Below are 22,534 nucleotides of genomic sequence, written 5' to 3'. Positions count from 1 at the left end.
AACAGCTGCAAATATAGAAATGAGTTGACAGATCTACATGAAACTTCACACGTGTTTATAAAAAAGTAGTACTATTTTTAGAGTAATAAAACGACAAACCTAATAGCGCCATCTCTTATTGAACGACAAAACTTATTGAACAACCTGGTATTTATTTGCTGGAAATTTGTGTTTTTGTGTTATTCTGTTCATGTATTGTTCCAGTTTACTTGTGCAGTTGTTTTTTTTTTTTTTTTTTTTTTTTTTTGTTACACACACACTTAATCAATCTGAAGATGATACAGTGCATGACTCTGTTGTGTTAAGATTGATTTAAAAAAAACTTGCAAAAACATTGAGGACCCCAGGCAATAATGTGTTCATTAATCACCATGTGTCCAAACAAATTCTGCTCCTTAGAACACTAGTATGCTAGATTATTTTCAGATAGTTCTTGATTATCAACTGCTTTTAGGAGGAGGCTGAATTACTTGACATTTTAAATTATCAGATGTTGGATTAATAAAATTTTACCATGGTTTCAAAATATTGAAAATGTGTGGCTCATTTCTATTGACAGAGAATCATAGTATAAAAATCTGCCCTAGCAGCAATATTTTAAAATTAATATATAAATTTAAGAATAGTTAATCAATTTAATGATTTTTGTTACAGCAAAATGATAACTTGGAAGTTGATACAACAGATGAAGATGAATTAGCTAAAGATTTAGATATGCATTCTTTGATAATTTCAAGCCTTCAACAAGAACCAATGTTTACTGCTGAACAAGTGCTTGAGGAAATTGATGAAATAATGCAGGTTTATAACATTTTTTTTTTTTTTAATTAAAATATCTATATTATTATATTATATTTGATAAATTTAATAAAAAAAATAAATAATTTAGGAACAAGAATCACCATTAAGTGAAGAATTGTCTCCTTCTCCTGATGAAAAATCTCCAGATACACATTCAAAGAAACATTCTGCCTTATCATCATTTCTTTATGAAGACAGTGAGTGTTATTTCTGTGATTTAAGAACTTGTGTCAATTTAAAGTACAGTCAAGATCATTTCAAATTTGACAACTGAAAAAATTGTTTTTTTAATATTTTAAGGAAAAAAATGCATTTTTGGTCTGTTAACTACTTTGCATATTGCAATAACCTTGCTAATTTGCATAAAACAATAGATAACTGATTAGTTTGTTTCACCAATAAACAATTGAAGAGCAACAAGTGAAATATTGTTATATCAATTGACTTGTCAATTAAATAGTTTTTAGTATCAATAATAAAGTACGCCAAAGAAGAGGGAATTGAATCCCGAAGAAAGAGTGCAGATTGTACGAGTGTAAAAAATGGCGATTCTCTTGCTGTTGTTGCAAAAAAGCATCAAATATCATGAGAAGGTGTCAGAAAAATAGTGGTCACACAATTAAATAACAATACAGTGAGAAATTTTCCCTGAGGACAGACCACCCTAAGGCCACATCAAGAGAAGATGCAATGATTTACCGTGAGACCACCAAAAACTCTTTTATAACAGCTAAAGAAATAAAAGAACAGCTTACTCTTGAAGCCAGTGTTTCGACTATTAAGGGAAGATTAAATAAAAAGGGTCTCCACGGAAGAGTGGCTCATGATTTCAGCAGTGAATTAGAAGAAAAGACTAGCTGTTGCCAAAAAATTTGTGGACAAGCAACAAGAGTTTTGGAAGCGTGTTATTTGGAGTGATGAGTCAAAATGAGAGTGGCAGGATGCTAAACAATGAAAATTTGTTTGGAGGAAGAAAAATCAAGCATTGGATAATAATAAAACTGTGGGAACAATAAAACACTCACCTCACATAATGGTTTGGGGGTGATTTTCAGGGTTCAGAATGGGAAATATTGTTCAAATTCACAATCTTATGAAAACAGTAGATTACAAACAGATACATGAAAACAATTTAGTGGCATCAGCAAGAAAAATTGGGATTGAAAATGAATTTGTCTTTCAACAAGACAATGATTCCAAACGTAGCATTGCTTGTCAGAAAATATTTCAATGAAAATGATATTAGTTTTTGAATGGCCACTGCAGTCACCAAACTTAAATTTAATAGAACATCTGTGGGACGAATTAGACCACTGTATTCCTGTTAGCCATAGAAAATCTTTATCATTGTACAAAGAAGAATTATTCAAGGTTTGGTCAGAAATTGGGCAGGATATCATTGATATCTTTTAACACTATGCAAAGTCGACTTCATGTAATTCGGGCCAAAGGTGGTCCAACAAAGTTCTGATTTGACTCTTTCTCGATGTTTTATTTCGTGTCAACTTTGAAATGGTTTTGACATACAACACAAATTTACAATTTGTATAACACACAATATTTTCTTCAAAAGTTTTTGTTGGATTTAATAAAAAATTAAGTCTGAAAAGTAAAATTAAGGTTAATTTAATTTTTACGTATTGATGATGATAAACTCAAAAGTTCAAAACACTGGCTATGTCAACTTTGAAACGATCTTGACTGTAATTCTGAGAAATTTAACTAATTTTTTTTTTTTTTTTTAAATTGCATACATTTCTAGCATATAATTTATAAGCCATACATTATGTAAATAAAACTTCTAATATATAATTTTGTAAGAATGTATGGATTATAATATAATTTATTTATAAAATTGTTTATAATTTTCATATAACATTTGATATTTTAGAAACTTTAGTTTTATACATTCTGATTTACTCGATTTTTTTAAATGAGTAATTTAATTAGACTAAGATTAAAGACATGTTAATAAATTTTTATAATTTTATAAGCAAACTCTTACTTTTACATAAAACAAACAAGTAAAACAGCAAGGCTGTATTTGGGACAAGACTATGTCTCGGAGACTTACTACTAAGCAGGATCACTTCGACGCTCATGGTGGGTCTCGTTCTCATTTTCCAATCATCTTTGGTATCGCTGGTTTTGAGTGTGATCATTCAAACTTCGTCGGCCATGACCACGAGGTCTTCCATGATGCATTTTCATTGAAATTAACCTATCGAATGTTGAAATTTCTCTGCGTTGCATGACGCTCCAGGTTGCAAAAATGCAACCTGGGGAGTCATGCAACGGAGAGAAACGACAAATTTTAAAAAACAGGACTTTCCCATTTTTGAAAAAAATAATGGTGGCTATTGTATCATTTGCAATTATTTTTTAATTTTGCACAAATGAAATATATATATATATATATATTAATAAATGTAAAAAGAAAAAAATAATTCTATTTCGAAAGTTAGTTTTAATATAAATTTATAATGAAGCGTCATCTAGTTTCAAAAAGTTCCGATGATGAAACAAGATAACTCCAGTCAATCATTGGTCAAGGTTAGCACGTGGCGACCAGAAATATGTGGGGAATAACACGGGACAGGTAAATGGGGTTTTTTTCAAAGATTCGTTTGTCAAAATTCGATTTCACAATATTCGTATTTCCAGCTTAGCAACGAGCAATGCATATGCAAATCTCGCACTATTGCCTGTTTGTAGAGAGTGTCGCCATTTTGTATTTTATTGTGTTTAAGTTCTCGGTCGCCTGACTACCTACAAGTCTGGTTTATTTTATGCACGCATGATTTAGGCACCTAATACTCTGTGCCAAATTTCAACTCCTGACATGTACTCCTTCATACCTCTAAGCTGATAAGACAGCAGGATATATGGTTTTATAAACAAGACATAGTCTCATCAATAAAACTTAGCAAATAATCATAAATTCAAAAAGTCAGTTATAAATTTTAAAACTTTTTTCAACATTTTTGAAAAAATTTTTAATTGATTTTTATTGTTACAGTTCTGAAAATATAAATTTAAGTTTCTTAAGATTTTTTTATTTGTAATTCAAATATTTTTTGGTATGTAATAAAAATTACCATATTTACTCACATATAAGACGATCTCACATATAGGACGAAGTGTGACTTTTAAAGATCAAAATAAAGAAAATTAAATTTATTAATACAATTCAAATTTTATTTTGTTTAATCACAAATAAAATATTATCAAATGCATGTAAATGCACACATTGTCCCACAAAGATTACTAGCATTTTAAACTTTAAATAAAAATTTTGTAAAATCAACAACAACAATTTGTTGGTGTGAAGCTGGATAATCGGGAACCTTTTTTTGCCAATTCTTAAGTCCAATCCACTCTCCGTTGATTATACTCAAGAGTTTTTCCGAATAATAATTGTGGTAATGGATTAAAACTTATATTGGGCTCCTGTGTGGTTTTGGAATTTTGTTTGTTTTGTTAAGTTACAGCAAATGTAACACTTGGGCGATCTGCCTAGGGGATGCCTTTCGGCAAGTCTTTTTAAGGATAACTGGCCCCTAGTCAAGCGTTACACACATGGAGAAAATCTGGAAAACTGCATGTGGCCAGCCTGTCCTGGCGAGGCGCAAACCCACGACTGAACTTCCAATGTTCAGAGAACAGAACCCCTTGGCCACTGATGGGTCGATTTTGGAATTTCAATTTGGAATTCAATTCAAAAGCTTTGCTTTTCCTTTTGCTATTCATCTTTACTCCTGACAATACACAAGAACAATTCAAACGACCCAGATAAAATAGTTTTGTTTTTAAACAGAAGAAGGTAAACATCCTGTAAAAATGCAAATACACGGTTGACAAAAATTATTGCAAAAATGCAAAAAATCCTTTGCTTGTGCGTATAGGATGACCTAGGTTTCTGAAGCAGTGAAAAATAAATAAAAATCCTCATCTTATATATGCGAGTAAATATAGTATTTGTAATAAAGAAATTTAAATATACATTATCACATAAATCAAAAAACATCTCATCATTCCTTTAAAAATTTGACTTATGTTAGAGATTTCTTGCTTGAAAATTTAATATAGTTTGTATTAAAATTAATCTAGAAATTCAGATTTTTTGACATGTAACTTTTTTAAGTGATAATATTAAGATCTGTTAACAAAGTGGCACGAAAACATGGAGGATACTGTACTGTTTCATGTACAGATGGTTCCACAACAGAAAATTTAAATTCTGCAATGTGTATCTTGTCAAGAGACTTCTTGAATTTATTGCTAAATGGCATTCATGTATTGAATCTGCAGTATGAACTTCTGCAAGATGGAGGCAATCACATGGACATACAAAGTTGTAAATCAGTTTCAGGAGTTTTGTATAGCTTTTTCTGGAAATAGTTGTAAAATTATCAGTCAATATATTTATAGCATTCCAGTTAATACTAAGCTTTGAAGAATTATGTCTATTGGGATGCATGTAGGTCCCTGTTATGTTGTCAAATTGCAAGCTTTGTCACTATCACTCACATAGCACCTTGCTTCCACAACTGGATGCATCTGGTAGTGGAAATGTGCCTGCTGACAGAATAGATTTTGTTTATATTGTAACAGGTTTGCATCAGCATTTGTACCTTTTAAATATTAATCATTATTAAGAGTTAAATTTACATCATTAATAAGTTTTCGATGTGGATAATGATCTTCAAAATGCCATTACCAAAGTATTGCCTGAGTAGAAATGAAGGATGAGTCTGTATCTGATAATGAACTTGTTTTCACATACCTTGCAAAAAAAATTGTTCATGGGTATTTACAAATACAGATTAAAAGAAATATTTAGTTGACATAAATGACATTTTCCATCTTTAAATATTTGCTCAAAATTTAAATATTCCAAACATTTCAACTTTGCAATGGAATTTGAGACTCTCAATTATAAAAAAAGAACAGAATTTGAAATAAAACACAAACAAAAACAAAAGATGCAACTGAATTCTTAAAATGAAACTTTCAATTTTTATTGCACAAGATCGTGCATCATGAACTACCATAAAAATTGAATCTCGTTGCAAAGTTGAAATGTTTGGAATATTTAAATTTTGAGAATGTTGTAGACCTACTGCATGTAGAGACATTCCATTCTACATTCTTTAGCCTGACAATTGTGTATCATTGAAAGTAATTGCACTATAAAAAAGATTTTAATGCCATCTGAAAATGTATGTAAATGGAAAAAAAAACAAAACAATAGAAACAATAGTTAAATGTTTATGCATTTTTTTTAGCTGATTATTTTATCTTCACTAGAACTTTAGTATTAAATGTTTCTTGTTTGGATAACTATGTTAAATTTTCAATTGGCTATCAATATGCCTCAAAACCAAACTTATCATAACAATTACAAATGACTTTAAGGTGACTATTTTATCATTTCAATTTTATTGACTCCAATATGCATTTCGGACATATGCATTCATCCCTCTTCAGTTGGGTACAATATTATATTGGTTTTAAACTAAAATGTTTTTTACTTTTTATAATTTTTTTTGTGCATATCATGATGCAACTTATAACATGAATTAATAAAACATCATTAAAACAAATAGAATATGGTTTTCATTTTATATTAAATATTGGTAATTTATTATTTTTTGATATGAATAAAGTAAGTTTAATATAAATATTTATTAATGTAATAACACATTTATTTGAAGAAATTTTGAAGTTATTAACAATAATAAAATTACAGTAGAATCTCGTTTTAACGGATTACGGAATAATGGATTTTTTTCCCAGGTCTCGCAAAAATCAATGTAATTTACTTCCTTTTAGTGGATCCACAACTCAGAATAATAGATTATTTTCTAGCTCCATCTGTTGTAAACATTGTGGTTTTTTTTCAACGTTTAATTAATATTGGGTGTTTCTGAGTATTGAAATAAAAAATGCATTGCATGTGGAGCAAAATAGGTACATAATTGTCTTGGCAGCCATTGCTAAGGTTGCAACCATGCATTAGGGCCTCCTGTAGCACATTGACTAGTGCCGGAAGCTACTTTCAGCCCAAATGTAGTGCCAAAATTTAGCAGTCATTGAGTCTTTCTAAATCATGAAGACCTTTCTGACAAGTTTTGACATAAACAAACAGGCTGCACAGCAATGTACTGTACAGGCTATACATTGCTAAGTTAATATTGAGCAGTTGTACTCAATAGGAGAAAAGCAGCATCAAAACAAACCAAGATTGACTAATTTTTAACAAATTGTGAAGTCAAGTGAGATGCTAATGAGCATACATACTGTACTTTGTCTCTTTTTGTGCTTACAGTGTACATAATTACCATCAGCTTTGTTGTACACACTACAACATAATGTTTGATCTTGTAACAAGACTTTCCATATAGAAAGGATAGCAATCTCAAGGAAGTGAATAATTTCAAATACAGGTATTTCTTATATGTAATTGGTTAAAAACAGAAATTTTTTTTCATATAACTGATATTTTCCTGGATCTGTGGGATATCTGTCGTTCTTGATGTAACGGATTCTTGGCACATTGGATGATTTTTAGCAGCCCAAGCAATCCATTAAAACAAGATTCTACTGTACTTTTTCAAATAGTTTTCATAATTTAACAACGATGATAAGAAAAAATAAAATTATAAAATTTTCTAAATATTTTAGAATTACAAGCATTGACCACTGTTCAGTTGAATGAATTATATATTGAATTGGAGAGGATGATACAAGAGAATTCAGAAGTTTTAATTCAAGAATTGGCTCTGAGAGATGAGCTTGAATTTGAAAAGGAACTGAAGAATACATTTATTTCTCTGCTACTTAGCATACAAAACAAACGAAGACAATATAATACAGAAAAGAGAAGAGGGAGATTGAATCATGGCTTATCTGAACCAAAAGTACATTTTCTTTCATATAAATCAAAACATATCATATTTTAATTGTAATAATAATTGACTTTTTGTTAATATTCATACATATTTAACATTGTATGTAATTATATCTCCATAAAACACTAAGAAAATAACCTAATGAAAAAATTACACATAACAAATGGAAAAATTTGTCATTTCATTTCATACTTTTGGTTTTATTCTTAGTTGGAAATGTGATTTATATACTAAAGTATTTATTTTGAAAAAATTTGTTACATTTTTAAATTTTATATGCAATTGTTTCATTAGAGTATTTTGTAAATGTTTTTTTTTACAGATATATTATTTATTGAAAAATTATTGAAAGTAATAAAATTTAGATTGGATAAATGTTATATTAATGAACATTATTTTACATTAATGCGAGCAAAGCTCGATGTTTCAAATTTTATGTTCCAATTTACGTTCTAACTGATGTTCCAAATGATGCTTAACCTGAAGAAGGCCATTTAAGATAGCTGAAAACGTTAGTTCATTAAAAAATTTGCTAGAAAAAGAGAGAAAGGTGTTGTGAAATTAATTTACATTAATAGTTTGTATTTCTGTAATATAAATTACAATATTTTTTTTAATTCTTGCATTCAAAAATACATGAATAAAAATATTGAATTGAAAATATAAATAAATATTTGTAATGTATCAAGAAGAATTTATATATCAATATCCATTTAAAAAAAGAAGAGTATCTGGAAAAGAATGGACTTGTTCAAACAGTTTTATTGAGAAATTGAACAGGAGTATTGTAATGAATTTTTAACTTTATGAAATAGCAACTTAAAGATTTTTTGCCGTTTTATAACTTTTTAATACTTATTTTGAAGTTGTATTTATTATCTGTTCATTCAATATGTTTTTGCAAAACATTACTAAAAATTGCATAGTATCATTAATATTGTTATTTATATGAATAATAATCTCTTAAATTTTGCAAAATAATCTGTGTACTATCTATCATATTTGAAAAATGGGCATTATTCATATGGTGGAAAGAATTCTAGAATTATACCTGTATAATTGTCTGTTTCACGTAATGAAAACTTGTGTTCTCCTGGTTCTGTTCATTTTCTCAATAAAACTGTTAGAAATATATTTAATCTTTTTCTTTTGATGATTATATATCTAAAAATAACTCAACTTTTTACTTTTAATGATTTTTTTAGATATTCTTTATAAAATGAATTAAATAACCAAACATACATAAATTTAAATTGAATTATTTTTAAAATTAATAACTAAGACTGTTTTTTCTTTATTATTTCAAGTATCTTACAACTGTAATTCCATATAATCCTGAACAAGGACCACCAAACAATTCAACTTTACAAGTTCTGATAAAAAGTAAGTATTTACAGTATGATGTATAGAAACAAATCTTTAATGAAATATGTATAAAGCATATAAATTTCACTAAATTAATTTCTTAAACTGACTTTCATTTTTAAGTTGGTGATTATTTGTTTATTTTTGTAAACTAATATATATTTATGAATTGCATTTCTGCATGGCTCTGTAAGGTTCCCAATAAAGATTTAAACACAATGAAACTCACAATAAAAGTTTATCTTTTATTCCTTTGATTTTGTAGGAAATATGAGTGAACCCTATCAGTTATTATTGATCTACTTAGTTCTGAAAAATTAAATCACCAATAAGTCAACTTATTTTTACAAAATTAAATAAAAATTTGAATTATATTTTCAGTATTCAATCAGAAGTAGAACTTCAATTTGCCGACAGATCATTTAACTGCACAACACCGGGATGTATATAAAATGAACAACTTGCCAACCAATTAACTGGTGTGAATAATGTTTAAGTGACGAACATTTTCGTTACCCCTTCTGGGCACTTCTTCAGGTCTCTTCTTAATTCAAATAGGCTGGCCATTGATATTCAAATATAAATCGAATTGTATGAATTTCAAATACAGTATGTGCGTGCATTCTCCGTAAGATGTTTAAAAAGGTAAAACAATGTGTTGAGTTGAAACACAGAGAACTTCTGCACATGCATTCACCTCAAAATACGATTGAAAATTAAATGTCCTTGTCAAGTATAGCCTGCCATGCCATCAACAGACACATCACCTCCTTTAAATTAATGCATGTGGTTCTGCTGCATGCTTTAAAAATTTCAATGGCCTCTAACCATTTGAGGTGTTCCAGGTGCGGGGTGTAAGAATAATTCTGGCTCCAGAGAAGTCAGCCATAATATCCGGGTCTGTTGTGTAAGTGGAGAGAGCAGTGCTACTCCTACTATGCTGTATGTGTCCGATTTATGTTCCTGTAATCTGACCCCCATTGAACGTTTACTGGAGCCAACTTGCACCATTTCCCTATTACACTAGTTGTCTCTGATAGGGACATTATATATGCTTGGTAGTCTGTCGGGGTTAGGAGGGTCTTTTCCATTGTGCAGTATGTTGAAAATGGAGGGGCATCTTCTGTAGGTAATACTGACCCGACGTCTCTTGGCAATTGTGGTGTACAACAATTTTAAATGAGGGTTAAGAGTTAGGGGGATCCTCTCCTTATCCTCTTCCTGTTTATCTCTCAGTATTTTTGTGAAACTGGTGGATGCTTCTTGTGTACATCTGTGGCACTCATAATTTGTGGTTAGAGGCCATTGAAATTTTTAAAGCATGCAGCAGAACCACATGCGTTAATTTAAAGGAGGTGATGTGTCTGTTGATGGCATAGCAGGCTATACTTGACAAGGACATTTAATTTTCAATTGTATTTTGAGGCAAACGCATGTGCAGAAGTTCTCTGCGTTTCAACTCAACATATTGTTTGACCTTTTTAAACATCTTACAGAGAATGCATGCACATACCGTATTTGAAATTTATACCATTTGATTTATATTTGAATATCAATGGCCAGCCTAACTGAATTAAGAAGAGACCTGAAGAAGTGTCCAGAAGGGGTAACGAAAATGTTCATCACTTAAACATTATTCACACCAGTTAATTGGCGAGTCGTACGTTTTGTCAACAGATCATTCATCACTGACCATTAGAGGTCAGTTTTATGAATGAATTTATCAAATTTAACAAAATATGTGGTTCAGTTTTCCCCCGAGAAAGATTTATTGTGTGCAGTTAAAGCTAAAAATTAATGATTTTTCCTTTCCTATGGATACTAAGAGGGCCTTTATCATATCCACCCAGAAACCACAATAGAGGTGACTGTGTGGTGAGGGATGAGGTCTGACACATCCATTCATGAAAAATTCCTGGGGTTGCTTGTCCAGATTCAGTCCTGGGTTTAGCAGAATGGTAGACCAATGCCTGAACTACTTTGGTCATTTGACTGTTAATTAAATAGTGAATTAAATGTGTTTTAATGTAGCTAACCAAATACTGGTTGTTTGGCTATATCTTCCAGTTTATATTGTTTCTTGACAAATGCTGTTTGTTAGTAAGCTGCTTTATCAGCAACCTATTTATTTATTTATTTTCTGACCAAGATGCTATATGATCAGACAAGTTGTTCTTTTTAAAGATGATAAAATCAGAAAATGAGAGGACATGAAAATGTAAATATCAGAAATTGTTTAGGTTTAAATGAAAACTTGCACAAGTTGAATGCCTTAGTATATTAGATGCATATTTTGGTTCATTTATGCAATTCTTTGATGATGATTATGATTGAATTGTGGAGTAATGCAACAGACATGGCCTCATCTCCATACATAAATTTATATTATATTATTTTACAAAAATTAAAGAAAAATAAAAGACTATACAGTCAGAAATGTAGAGTATGGATTGATCTATCTCATCTTTCAATTCTGTCTCTGGCTGAAATCCATTTCAGTACATTTAGTGTTTGTTTATTGTTTTGAACCAAATTTAAGCATAAATTGTAAGATTATTTCTTGAGCAATATTGCAGGTATATTGGAGTTACTTTTTAATAAAAATGATTTTTTTTATGTATTTGTTGTTAGAACTTTCTGGAATACTGTGGTGATTGAAATAATAAAAGCTTTTTCATGTTTTTTTTTTGTAACCTGATCCAATTAGTCTGCTGCTATTGAACTCTAAGCATTATTTGTTGCAAAAAATTATTATTTTTGCATTGTTCATTTTTTGTAAGATAAATTAAAATCAAAATGTTTTAAAACATTAATAAAATAACATCAAAACTTCTTTGTAAACTTGTAATGCAAATTTACTGGGGATTACCATTGGGTGTCTGCTGTTGTGTTGTGCATTTGTTATGTAGATATGATCAGCCTTGCTGAGAGGAGGATAGCCAGATCCTTACAGGGGACTGAGAGCAGGTTTTAAGTAAATTTCTTTGTTTCTTTGCAAGGCCATATTACTGTGTATGGAGAAGAGAATATGTAAAAATCTCTCCCCAAATAAAAAGATTGGTAGATGGGCAAATGTGGTTAGGGGTGCCAAGGGATCTGGAGGTTTTATAGGTCCATGCTGTCTCCATGGGCCTGAATATGATTAGAAATGTGCTTTAAGGAAATGCTTGTCTAACATTAATTTGATGTTAGATAAGCATTGTTCAGATGTTCACAGAACATGAAATTGAATTAATAACCAAATGTTTTTGTTAACAGTATTACAATGAATATGATGGGGATGCACAAATTCATTCTTAAGTGAAACTGTTCATAAAAATAAAATATAATAAAACAAGTATTGACTTTTAAAGTTATTTTCTTTAGTCACTTTTGTAAAATTCATTTTGAAATTTTTTTTCTTTTTTTTGCCTTTGGTCAGCAACAATAACAACAAAAGATGCATTTTGAAATGTGAAACATTCAAGGAAAAAAAAAAAAAGCGTTTCTACTTGACATAGCTAATGCATCATAAATAATGAGCTAGGCGTTTCCTGACTTTTGCTGTTTACTGTTTATTCACTTTGTAATAAATCATAATCTGTCACTAGTATTCTTCAAAATGACACCAAACCATTAAATTCTATTAAGTCAATTAATCATAATTTAGTAAACTGTTTTTATTTTAAAAATCTAATTTTTTACATTTGTATTTTTTCTGTTAAAATAATTATTTTCAAGAACTGATTTTCCTAATTTTAGTTCTGAAAGCTATTATTGAAGACAGTCCTGTAGTTCCTGCACTACTCACGGATTACATATTGAAAGGTATTTAAGTTTTACATTTATGAGCAATTAACATACATATTATATAAATAAAGAACACACTATATATAAATATTTAAAAAGTAGTTAGTTGCTAAGATCAAAAAACTTCTTTACTGATTGTTTAGCTGCAATAACAAATAAGTTACAATTAAAATAAAAACAGTGTAACCAAGACAGTGGATGTTGATGAGTATAAATGTCTACTGAGTGAGTGAATGGTGTACCAAATAGACTGAACAGAAATTAGCTGAAGATCATTAAACTGTAGCTAATAGTGAGATGATCCATTTGCTGACTGCTTCACAAGGGAAGGTTAAGTGATTTTTATATTGGTGGGTCTGTTTCTCTAAAAGCTTCATGGTGGTGTAGCCATTGTTGTCCATGCTTTATTTCTAAGGTATAGGCATAGTTCTTTCTACACAGTACCTGGGCCAAATATCTCGCTTCCAGAAAACTAGCTATTTTTGAATTTGGTACAGCTGTAGTTCACTGCTCAGTCATTTTGTTTTGGTTTTCTTGCCATATGCATTGCATAATGCTAAATTCATTGTGACTTCTGGTACATAGAAAACAAAATTGTATTTATTGCATTATTTTAAGTAATATATTTAGCCTGTGTCCAGAAAATCCAGGAGTCTGGACCATATCCAGTCCCAAGCTTGCCAGATGTTTGGTCCAGTACTGTATTTTATTTGCTTGACTTTCCTAAGAGAATAGGAATAAAAGCTTCCACTACAGATTTGTCAATTGTATATCTCTTTTATTGATCATATCTTTTTTAATGTGCTCAGAAACCATCCATAAATGATGCCACATAAAAGTTCACATTTTTAACTCCTCTTTTTCTGTCATTAGTTGTCATCACTAATAAAACCTTTGCATCATTATGACATAAATACACTGCATCAGTTACGTAATGGATATTAATATAAAATGATTTATTTACACTTTTATCAAAATAAAACACTCCATATAATAGCATCACATTATTTTTACTGCACTTTATTAGCTAGTTATTCATGGGCTTTGTTTTGTTCAATTAACACAGTGGAAGAAGTATCAAAGACAATTTGTGTCAATTGGAATGATTTATCCTGTCATGCCTTTGTCATAATCATCCATCCACTCAACATCTAACAGTTGTTTCCCTCCAGTCCATGAGAGATGCTGCAATCTACAGATTTAGAAAATGTTGTGTTGCTTCTCTATATTTCTTTTTTCTTAGTTTATTTTCAGAATATTACCAATCAAATTTTTTTGAACATTTTTAACAAGTCTAACACAGTAAGTACAGTAGTGCTGTATCTCAGTCACCTACCCAGATAGATATCAAAGTTCTATGTATAATCAAATTAACTTGTTTAATTCAAAAAGCCATCTTTGTATTCAAGATCTAAGACTTCATAGCAACATCATCATAACTTTATAACATTCTTTTGACTTCAAACTTGTAAAAACTGATGAGTCATATTTAACATAAGAATAGTGAGAATGTGATGTAAATTCCACACTATTATAGTCATGGAAATTGCATCAATCTCTTAATTGTGACCATTACAGATTGTGTTACTAACCATAATAAAATAACTGTATGATACACATTTACTTTTTGCTATCTTTTTGTGCTTAAATTTATATAAGAACAGTAAAAGTAATTTTTAAAGAATGTTTTAAATGTAACATATTGTGTTAAAAAAATATGTACAATACTGATTAATGGTAAATGTAAAACCTAATATCTTTACGGTTCTCTACTGAGATTATGTCACTTTCTGAATTATTCTCTACCCATGAGGTTAGACTACATTTATGGACAACCCCTTATGCAATTGAATTACTTATATAAATTATAAATTTTACCATTTAGAATAAAATCAATGTAAGGTAGATAAAACTTAAAATCTTATTTAAATATTTGTTCTTACATCATGTTCCTTTTTTTTTTGATATTTTGTTTAAAATTCTTTTCAAAATTACATGTAATGAACATGGTATACAGTATTGTATATAAGAACAACAATTTGCATACCAGCAATATTGTTTGTTGGTGTATGTATAGTAGCTTAAATTCATATAAGATTACCATGTTAGACACGAGAGAGATGAATGTTCCAGGAGAATAGTGAGTGTTTTATTTATTTAGTAGGTTGATTCAATGATATAAATTTCACCACATAAAGCTATTTGGAGAACAAACAATACATGTGTCCTCCAAATAGTTTTTCATATTTTTACTTTCTGATATATTTTGTATAATTAGAATAAATTTTTGTATTACAAGTTAAATTATAAGATGGTCCAAAAAATATTGATATACTAGCAGATATTAAATTTTATATAAATCAAATACTATAGATCCAAAGCAAAAAATTCTCTTGAAATACAGGAAAAGTCCTAAGAGAAACATCTTGCATAACGAATAAACTTAATTAACAAATTTTTCTGCTGGACCTGGCCATTTTCTATTTATTTACATGCATTTTTTGTCCTCTCATACTTCCTGCTGACTTAATGGGATATGTTATTCTAATTATTGAAGTCAGTCAAGACTGAGAAAAAATTCATCACAAGACTTTTGGCTAACTTCACATTTCAGTGTATCCCTATTCTTGCATTCAGTCACTTTATTCAATGTCTGAAGGCATTTATCTCATTTCTGCTCATTCTTCATGTATTTTCTTCCATCTCAGCATTTAAAATGCTTGACTAACAGTGACTGGAGGCCAGTGTTTATTTTCGGTTACAACTTGTGTATGTTTCTTTAATGAACCTGTAATTTGACAAACTTTTTCAGAACTATAAGTTTTTATATATTGTAATAATCACATCATCACAAACTGTCCAGATAAATACGGTACTGTACTATAATACAGATTTATTGGAAAAACTGCTTAATTTTAGCCAGTTTATGGATCAATATTTTACAATTCAAATTCACAAAGTATTGAGGATTTGTTTGTATCATAGATATAATGGCATACAACAAAAGAAAATGAAAACAACTCTATGTTGTCCAGAAGCTAGAGATTCTGAAAGTGGTTGATAACGTAATATTGCATTTCTTCTTCCCTTAAGATATGGCATTTCAAAATCAAGCCTTTTCTTAACCTGAAAAAAATGCATTGTCAATGTAACTTTTTTAGGACAATAAAACTTAGAGCAGTGTTTCCCAACCTTTTGGATTGCCAACGCATTTCAAACTTATGGTGTGTTGTAGGAATCTTATTAATTTTTACAGTTGTTATAAAAAAAATTTTGATAATATGGAAGTTAAACTTACTAAGACAAAAAGTCACAATTTTACAAATATACTATAAAAATGAAGAGATTATTTGAATCAATGCATAAAGTTTAAGCTGGTAAGTTGCAATGTTTATAGAAGCCCCAGAGTTGATACACAGCATACACACAGATGCAAGCAACTTTTGTGAGGGGGTATGCCCATGTTGCAAATTTTGAAACAATAGACATTTTCACGAATACCTTCTCCTTCCTTTGGTCAGCCAGTGGACCAAAGGGAGCATTGACTTCGGGACTTTTCCTGTATATACTGAAAATTTTATCCGGTATCATGCATAGAAAGTCATGTAGAAAACACTACACTAAATGCTACAAATACGAAATATTACTAATTGAAGCAAAACAATTATGAATCATATTTTTAGACCATCCCATCATAAACATTTAAAGAATATCTATAGAATCGATTTTGATTTCAGTGCTTTGCCCGACATGAATATTATTCCAAGAAGATACATTAAAGATCGAAGACATTTCGACAAATTAAAACGCTTCACTTCTTTAGGTCTACTTTAAACTCACGTCGTAAATGTTCCTGGAGGAAAAAAAAACAACCCATTAGCATCTGTCGTGCACATACAAAAACGGAACAACTGCAGGATGCTTGTATTATCTATGCATATTGTATAATTTCATTTCTTCTGTATCATATTTGTTTTTTTTTTTCGATTATCAATTGTAAATTTTTTTCCACAAAATTTTATACGACGTATAATGAACAAAAATAATTCTACTTAAATATTTAAGCCAAGGGAATGTGAAAGCTATAATATAAATATATGTTTTATACAAAGTTATAAATTCACAAAAAAAATGAGTGCAGCTATAACATTTGTTTTTCTTTTGAGAATTCCATTTTTGTTGCCAAAGAAAAAAAAAAAAACATATATTTTACCCAGTTATAATTTTTTTAAGGATGGTTGTACAGTTGTGCCAAATCAGTTAATTTGCTATAACCAGTTATTACATGTTCATATATATTATATATATATATATACACTTCATTCCAGTTTTTACACTTACGATAAATTCGTATAACTGCCTTACTGCATTTATATAAGTAGCTAAGAATTTACGTCGACAGAGTGTATTCTTAAAACTCACTAAAATCATCAATTCCATTAAATCAGAATTGTAAATGGGATATTCATCAGTAAATAAATTATTGCTTTTTAAACATGTAATGCACTATAGCATGTCAAACTAAAGAAATAAAGAATTATTCAGTATTTTTAGTGTTCTTTTTTTAATCCTTATTACATTTACACTAGGAAAGTTAATAAGTTTGTCATTAAATTAGTTTAGCAGTCATCGTAATTAAACATAAAGCACAATCTAGACGAGATAACCAAATATCAACTTACACCATCTTTCAGAATAAATATATTAGTATTTATTAATTATTCAAAGAATACTTTGAAATATTATTGCTCCAACTTTCACAAAATATGAAATTACTACTTATTATATTCATCATTTAAAACATAATTTACAGAAAATATAGTAATTTAACTTTCAGAGTTTATCAGCAACAAGTTGAGTAACTTTTCCGCAAAAATGTTTCTTTACCCCATTCCAAGATATTAAACTTAGAAAAAATTCCGTGTGCGTGCATGTCTATTAATTGTCTGTTTTTTCTACTTTTTTGGGGTTCTCGGGGTCTCAAATGATGGAGATTTGTAAGAAAAACTCAGAGGGTCAAATCTGACATGATTCCAACACTTTCCAAGGCTTGATACCTGTGCATAACAGCCAGAAAGAAAACTGAATTATTTCAGAAATATTGTTTCAATTCGGTTGTTTTACTTTCTGGGCCATTATGCATAATAGTAATGCAAAATGCAATAAGTAATAGTACAATGCAAAATTTTTTGATACTACATTTGATGACAATAAATATCGTAGCTATTATGATTTAATCTTAATGTGGCCTTTTGATCGACTGTCCTCGTTCCCTAAATGGTCATTCACCTGTTGCTAAGTGTAACGCAAGCCCAGCTTAGATGGCGGGAGTGGCAACGTCAATGTTTAGTTATTAGTCTTCAGCTTCTTTTAATGTTTTACTAATATAGTTTATTTTTTTTATCTGTATTTATGAAGTGTATTATATACACTATGTAAATACAGCACATTACAGATTTTTAAACAAAATTTCAAATATATGTTTGGCGTAAAATCAGGTTTTGCTGGTAACTAGTTTGGCCTAGGCAAAACTAGTTTGGCGTAAAATCGGGTTTTGCCGGTAACATATATGTATTTTGAAAATGACACTTTTCCAATTTACCTCGTAATGTCAATTCTGCCAATCATTACATAATTTCTAGACAAAAATTCCACGAAAGGTGAAACATTGATGAAGATTCTGACTCCAAATAGAATTCTTCTGGGACTAACATCAGATATCAAAAATTTTTGTGAACTACTACTACTACTACTACTACTACTACTTCCCTACTGGGTTTATATAAAGATTATAGCCTTAGTTCACTTTTTCTCCAACTGGTGTCGACGGTTACCTAGGTAAAGCGTCCTGTTCGTGAAATGTCTCTCTCGAGAATGTTGATGATTCTTAGGGTAAATATCCGCCTTTGACCAATATATTGGAGACAAAGATCTTATTTTGGGATATCCACAGAGTGACTGCGACCCTGCTCCTGATGGTCCGCTCCACTTGTGCTGGCGGAGGGGGGTGTTTGTAAATCGGAAACGGCTTGCTGGCGTTTCCTGTGACCACTAATACTAAAACTCAAAGTCAACTCTAGCGCATGCCCTACAGTACAGCTCGTACAGAAACAGTGTATGACCTCAAACGCTTCCAACAATATATAACGCATACTGCTTCTACAATTGTCGTAACATCTATTTGTGGGCTTTAGTCCAACTCGGATCTAGTCTTGATTGTCCACAATCATGCCCTTTGTAACCTTTGACGCAAACGTCTTTTTCCCCAAATTCCCTATCAATTCTCTTTTTTTACACACTCACTTGTTTTGCGTAACATGTCACTCCAAATCGCAAAGTCCATGGCCGTCCATCCCTCTTCCTGCAACTCGGATAAAGATTTCCTGTAAGCTTGTCCCCCAAACTTCAGGTCAAATACTTTTAGCCACGACTCCTGTCCCAATTCTCTCCACTTCTTCCTCAACTCAGCAGACACTTTGAACTGCCCTCTGTTTTTTCCTACTCCTTTTCTTTCATTGTCGCTTCTCTCACTTCCTGAACTTTCCCTAGCTCTCTTCTTCTGACTTTCCTCCTCTAGTTCTTTCCCGTCTCCAGTACTTCTTTCCCCGATATCAGAAACACCTGTGTTCTTTCCTTTTTATCTGTAACCTCTCTCCACTCTGTTATAGTCAGTCCCTTTAATAACATTTACGACTTCCATTGCCTTCTGCCTGCTTTCCCCTTGTTCTTTTTCTTCATCTTTCTCTCTCAGTCTATTTCCTTCCTTTATCTCCTTCACACACACTACGTCGATGTCCGACTTCTCCAAACAGGAAACATTTTATATTTGGACACTCTTTCAGTTTGTGCCCTCTTCCCAGGCAATTGCCATATAACCATTGTACTCCTTTGTAATCTATCTGATTCTGCACTCCCTAATTTCAATGAAATTAGGAACTTCCTTTCGCATTACCAATGCCACGACTAGTTCCGTTCAATATTTTCAAATTCTGCATATAATACTCAGTTTCTACTTTCTTGACTTGTCCATACTCATTTAGTTTCTGCTCAATCTCGTGTCGTGATTTCATATGGTACTCTACGTAAATACAGTAGAGAGTCGTTATCCAAATCAATTGGGGACTGGAGTTGTTCGGATAACTGATTTTTCAGATAACTGATTATGTATGAAAAAATATATTAACCTGTCCGATGTTGAAATTTTTCTCCGTTGCGTGTCGCTTTGTGTTGAATTTTCGTCGATTTTAAGCCAAATGAAAATTTTTATAATAATAATCGAGGTTATTGTATCGTTAAAAATTATTTCCGTATTTTGTACAAACAAAATAAATATATTGAAAAATATAAAAGCAAAAAAATTATACTTTAGAAGTAAATCTAATATCAAAAAAAGTTCGATTCAGCATGACAGTCGACTGGAAAGCGTTCGGATAACTGGTGTTCGAAGAAACGACTACTGTATATCCGTTTCACATTCCCTTTTACATAACTAATATCCAATGTTTCGTCACCAATCTGATGCTCCGTGTCAAAAATCTCCCACTGAATGTCCGCATTTGCAAACGTCATTATGCATTCTCTTCCCAAGATATCTTCCACTTGAGTAATTGCTTCGTCGTTGGACAAGTGCTGTAACAGGGTCTCGACGATTGTTGGCCATGTCACCGCCGTAAACTGTAAAGATTAGCCTTTCCAACTTCCATCAAAACAAATTGTTAAAACGTTACGAAACTTTAGTCCCGACGTGCACCTATGCAACTCATTTCTTCCTTCCAATCTCAATCATACATACTACCTCCTTCTGGTTATCCTCTTCTGTCCGGCATAACTTTACCTTCGCTCATTGCCTTCTTATATTTGGATATTAGATACTTCTCTCGATGTCAACTGTCTTTTGTTAACTCATAAAATTGTTTAACTTAAGAATGGATGTATTCAAAATATCAGGTAACTTCCAGTTGTTTTTCTTGCGGAAATGAAAAACTTCCTCCCTTTTTCTCTTTTTGAAATATTAACTTTTCATTAAACTATTCTCATTAAAATTTATTTAATGTGGAAATACTCATCATTTTCTGGTATCCTAGCAGTTACATCGTCCCACTAGATCGATACTGACATTTTGAATACACCCGATGATTTAGTTTACTGAACAGTCAGTTTGCCAATTTAAGACAAAGAATAAACATATTTGGGGTATGCTTTTGGCCATTAACTCACAACGGGGTTTACTTTTCCCAAGCACAGAGGCCTTTTCCGCAATCTGTTATGGGTTTGGCCGGGTGGTGAGGGACGGGCCTGACATATCCAGACAGACCACCCCCAAAAAATTCCTGGAATTTTTCAACCCATCGAAATTTGATCACAGATCCCCAGAGTGGTAAGATGTCATCTTAACTGTTCGTCCATCCAACGAAGTCTGCCAGTGTGGACAAAGAATGAAGAACAAGAATTGGAGCAGTGTTTTTCATGATAAATTACAAAGATTTGGATTGAATTTGAACAGTGTTCTCGCACAAAGTGGATCAGATGAATGTTATTGTAATTGTATTGAGAAGAATGTTGTTCTTAATATTTAAGAATCAGTTTTGTCAGAACTGTTTACTTTTAATTGAACTAAGTCATTTATCTTAATACATTTCTTATAATTTATTTCTGCTTTGTTTTAAATCATCATAAAAACAATTTTATAATTGATTATATTGTTAATTGTTATAAATTGTTTTAAAATATACTTGTATAGTTTGCAATTTTTACACTTTAATTCATAGTGAACATTTTGTTGTTTCAAGAAATAACTATTGATTATAGTGTTTTAAAGTTTGCAAAAACATTTGCCATTTTATAACGAAGTAGATATATGAAATCTGTTTATTATATTTTATATATATATGTATATCTTATTAAACTATTGGAAACAATCTCAGGATGATTTGAAATAGAATGAAAATAATTATTTTAAATGGCATAATAAAGAGCAATACATCCATTATCGCCATCAACTACTTTCAGGTTCTGATTAGACTCTAGGAACTTACGATTTGTAATGTTCACGAATGTCAAACCAGGCAATGAAACTTTCAGTCTTAGATTTTGATCGATGAATATCGAAAATTGTCCTTTCTCTGGAACTGATCTAGTCTCAAGTAAACTGGTTCAACTGCAAAGGCGACATGCCTCGGTCTTCTCCACACCTATGTTTTTATCCTCATCACTTTTTCCTCCTGAATTTTATTTCCCCTCCCCTTTTTGCAAACTCCTGACTTCATAAGTAAATAAAGTCTTGCAAGTTCAGAGAAAAAATACAAAGTATATTGGTTTATCATCATCCAATAAAACAATGGTAAATTTCCTTGAATATGATTTGTTAAAAGGAGTTAGCCCAATCAAGTAAATAGAGCAATGTGTGGCTTTCTTGTTGGTCACACCCTGCATAAAGCGTATTGCCGTGAATTGATACCGAACTATGTCAGAATCAGAGAAAACAAATGTATGTAAGCAACCAATATGCCAGCAATGCACATAAATGTGAAGTAACAGTTATAACAACTATTATAACTTTTTTTTGGTTTGGTACCACAACTTTGTGAATTTATAGACACTTGGCAAATTCATCTATTTAATCCATAAAGTTGTGATACCAAACAAAAAAGAAGACACGGCTTTGA

The 22,534-nt window shown here is 30.9% G+C and overlaps 1 protein-coding gene across 3 annotated transcripts in view; it reads left to right on the top strand.

Moving 5' to 3' along the window:
• LOC136990238 (fasciculation and elongation protein zeta-2-like) overlaps positions 1-17,416 on the top strand; it is a 42,549-nt gene extending 25,133 nt beyond the window's left edge. For 2 of the 3 annotated variants that reach the window (XM_067288628.1, XM_067288629.1), the window contains 6 exons: positions 655-801; positions 890-998; positions 7,489-7,724; positions 9,023-9,098; positions 12,822-12,887; positions 16,607-17,416. In XM_067288628.1, the coding sequence (XP_067144729.1) occupies positions 655-801; positions 890-998; positions 7,489-7,724; positions 9,023-9,098; positions 12,822-12,887; positions 16,607-16,623 (651 nt within the window). In that variant the 3' untranslated portion in view covers positions 16,624-17,416. Of the gene's footprint in view, positions 1-654; positions 802-889; positions 999-7,488; positions 7,725-8,201; positions 8,266-9,022; positions 9,099-12,821; positions 12,888-16,606 lie in introns of those variants that run through there. The other variant, XR_010883014.1, reaches the window with a different exon arrangement.
• Positions 17,417-22,534: the final 5,118 nt, after the last annotated feature.

Source organism: Centruroides vittatus, unplaced genomic scaffold, assembly GCF_030686945.1.
Source record: "Centruroides vittatus isolate TY-2023 unplaced genomic scaffold, ASM3068694v2 scaffold_861, whole genome shotgun sequence".
Taxonomy (NCBI): domain Eukaryota; kingdom Metazoa; phylum Arthropoda; class Arachnida; order Scorpiones; family Buthidae; genus Centruroides; species Centruroides vittatus.
This window is presented reverse-complemented; position numbering and strand designations above follow the sequence as displayed.